This window comes from Chrysochloris asiatica, unplaced genomic scaffold (assembly GCF_000296735.1).
Source record: "Chrysochloris asiatica unplaced genomic scaffold, ChrAsi1.0 scaffold00013, whole genome shotgun sequence".
In the NCBI taxonomy this organism is placed as follows: domain Eukaryota; kingdom Metazoa; phylum Chordata; class Mammalia; order Afrosoricida; family Chrysochloridae; genus Chrysochloris; species Chrysochloris asiatica.
In genome coordinates, this window is record NW_006408531.1 from 20,426,876 (window position 1) to 20,430,302 (window position 3,427).

Genomic DNA, 3,427 nt, shown 5'->3' on the forward strand with positions numbered 1-3,427 from the left:
TATATATATATATATACATTTAATGAATAAAGACTGCTTCTGTTTACACTGTTTCCCCTATAATATATTTCTGTACAGACCATGTTTAAGAACTACATTATTCTGTGGCTGTGGACAGTATGGCAGATTGATGATAAATTAGAAAGTTAACTGTTCTTCTGAGTTACTTAGACCGTGATTCAAATCACCATGGCATCATTTACTAGTTGTAGGTCCTTAGGCAGTTCACTTATTTCCACTGATCCTCTTCTGTTTTCCCAACTGGAAAAGTGGGAATAAGTTCTCCTTTTAAGAGTTGGGATTTGCAGGTTAGTAACATATCAGCTAGAATCTTCTTTCGTAAAAGAAGGAAAAATAAAGATAACATTTAGGAGACGGTCCTCAGGAAGAGTTCGTTCCTTTCTTGTCTCCTGGCAAATATTGCATCACTACGATCACGTTGTTAGGAATAAGTCATGAAAAATCCAAATTCAAAATGCTATTTGGCAGCTCAAGCATTTTCTCCAGTTTCTTTAGTTTTTCCCCTCAGTTGTCACTCCACGTACCTTCCAACACAAACTGTCTGAACACGTACTTGTTTGGGTTAATCAGGTTTTCCTCTGGGTCCCTGCAGGCTCTGGAAGCCGAAAGACCAAGCGGAATCCACGTATTTGCTGTTCTCCTCCATGCTCACTTGGCTGGCAGAGGAATCAGGCTGCGTCATTTTCGGAAAGGGGAGGAGATAAAATTACTTGCATATGATGACGAATTTGACTTCAATTTTCAGGAGTTTCAGTACCTAAAGGAAGAGCGCTCAATCTTACCAGTATGGATTTTTTGTTCTTTTTACGCTGTCTGTTATAAAAATCATGAGATTTTTATCTGCTAAGATGTAGTAAGTTTTTTCCTAGTGAAATGAATGGCTCATCATCTCCATATTCGTAAAGCCACCCACCGTGGGTGTTGCACAACCGAGATGGAATGTGTTTGATCTGTTTTCCAAAATTGAAACTCATTTATCTTCATGTTCCCAGGGGCAGTTTAACATGTTGATTTTAAAAATTGGACTCAGATTCAGAGCACTAACTATTATTGTTTTCTGATTTGACTGAGTAGTTAGAAATCCTTTGTGTTGCAATTGTGGTTAGGGTAAAAATCAGATGTTTTCTTTTAACATCTTGAAAGGATAGACTAGTCTCATTTCAGTAAAAATGAATATAAGGATAATTCTTTAATTTGACAAAAGTATTTGGATTTAGCTAATTACGGTATGAAAGGAGCTCTGGTAGCGTAGTAGTTACGAATCAGGCTACGAATCTCAGGGTCAGCAGTTTGAATCTACCAGATGCTCGGCCGGAGAAAGATGAGGCTTTCTGCTCCTGTAAAGATTTACAGCCTTGGAAACCCTATACAGGGTTGCTATGAGTTGGAACCGACTCCACGACACATAACAACAACAAATTACACTATACTGTGCAATCCAACTTGCAACAATACTTAGGTTAATGGTGGAAGGTAAGAAAAGAATCTTATGCCTTATACTAATCAAAGTTTTTTTTTAATTGATTTTATGATGCTTTTTTTTTTTAATCAAAACTTTTTATTACATAATAATACGGGCTTAATTGTTATACAATTTGCTAATTTGTTCCAAATTCTTAAACTGTTTGTGAATGAGAGTGATATAAACATCTTTTTGACATGATACTGAGGATAGGAGTTTAAAGGAGCTCTGGTAGCATACTGGTTATGAATAGGGCTGCGAACCACAAGGTCAGCAGTTCGAAACTACCAGCTGTTCCACAGGAGAAAGATGAGGCTCTCTGATCCCATAAAGATTTTCAGCCTCGGAAACCCTGTACAGGGTGGCTGTGAGTCAGAACTGACTCCACAGCACATAACCACCACCACCATCAGGGAGAAGGTATGGTACAATGTAGCAGTAAGTGAGAAGGTTAGAGGAGAGGCTCCTTCTTTTCTAATGACTACCATAAGCTCAGAGCTCTGCATCTGGAGTCCCTTCAGAAATTCTTTGACACACTGTAGGAGGAGATATGGTCCTTCAAGAGTGTTAATGGCTGTACTCTCTTTTTTTTCTGTCATCTTTGGGCTTTCTATCCAGTTTTGTTTTGTGAACTCAGAGCTTCCTAATGGCTATTCCGCAGGAGCATATTTGTGTGTTAAGGTACTACACTCTCAGGGCCCTGTAAGAACCAGGCTAGAGCACATGTAATAGGAAGTTAGTGACCAGGTCTGGTCTCTATTTACCTGAGTGGTACACCAGCAACACATTAGTATTTTGTATTCATGCTGGAATGTCTAAAAGGTTGGAACATACATTAATATCAATGTGCCTCACAGTTCTGTCTCAAGGAAGCAAAAATATGACTAAAAGCTGTCAAAGGAAAAATGCAAATGAAGAGGTAAACATAGCTGGCGTCTCTGGTTAACATTTATTAAGAGCTTAATCTGTGCTACAGACAAAATGTACATTATATCGTTTAATGTCCTCACAGTAGTGGTGCAGAATATGTTCTATTTTCACAATTATTTAGAAGAGCAAGTTGTGTCCAAACGGTTCAGGTCCTTACATACGGTCATGCAGCTAGTAAGGGGCAGTGTCTGGCCTGAAGAAAGAACTTGGCTTGTTAAGCTGGGCTGTTAACATGGACCTTCTCCTGAATCAAGTTACTTGATGCAGCCATTTATACAGCAAATGTTAATTGTTAGCTTACCAAATGAATTAGATAAATTCAACAGCATAAAAATTCCACCTGAAAGCTTTTAATTTTATGTTTCAGGGAGATAACCTAATTACTGAGTGTCGTTACAACACAAAAGACAGAGCGCGGATGACTTGGGTAAGACACTTTTCATTATTATCATTATTATTATTTTAAAATTCATTTCAGAAGAGGGAGTAATAAACTTTTATTTAGAAGGATAAAAAAAACAAAACTGTATTTCCACTTGGGAGCAAAACTCATGAATGTCTTGAGCATAAAACATTGTAAAGTGAAATCAGAGCTGTTTTCGTTTTTCATATACTATGGTAATATGTGCAGCCTAATTTATTGACTTTTATGAAAAGTTTTCCCTTGTCTTCTAGTCATCTCAACCAAATATTAGTAATAAAAACATGTGGTCATGAAATGAGTGTCTACTTGAGTCTGGATGTTATCAGACAAATCAAGGCTTCCAAAGAAGAATTTCTGTTCTGTGACCATGTAGCATGTGACCAAAGAGAAATCTTGTGGCAACAGATTTAATGGGGAATTCTGTGAAATAGCCAATAAATAAGTCATGCCCCACCCAATCTCTTTCATGGAACCCAAAAAGAGGGAACCCCTCCCACCAACTCATTTCATGAAGTTTGAAATCAGTTTAATACTCAAAGTTTTTAAGGACAATATGAGAGAGGTCAATAACATATATTTATATGAAATAT

The 3,427-nt window shown here is 37.4% G+C and overlaps 1 protein-coding gene across 1 annotated transcript in view; it reads left to right on the top strand.

Moving 5' to 3' along the window:
• Nucleotides 1–3,427, top strand: part of MOXD1 (monooxygenase, DBH-like 1) — a 153,715-nt gene that overhangs the window by 120,108 nt on the left and 30,180 nt on the right. Inside the window, exons 8-9 of the mRNA XM_006834723.1 lie at nt 614–805; nt 2,781–2,840. Coding sequence (XP_006834786.1) covers nt 614–805; nt 2,781–2,840 — 252 coding nt within the window. The remainder of the gene's footprint in view (nt 1–613; nt 806–2,780; nt 2,841–3,427) is intronic.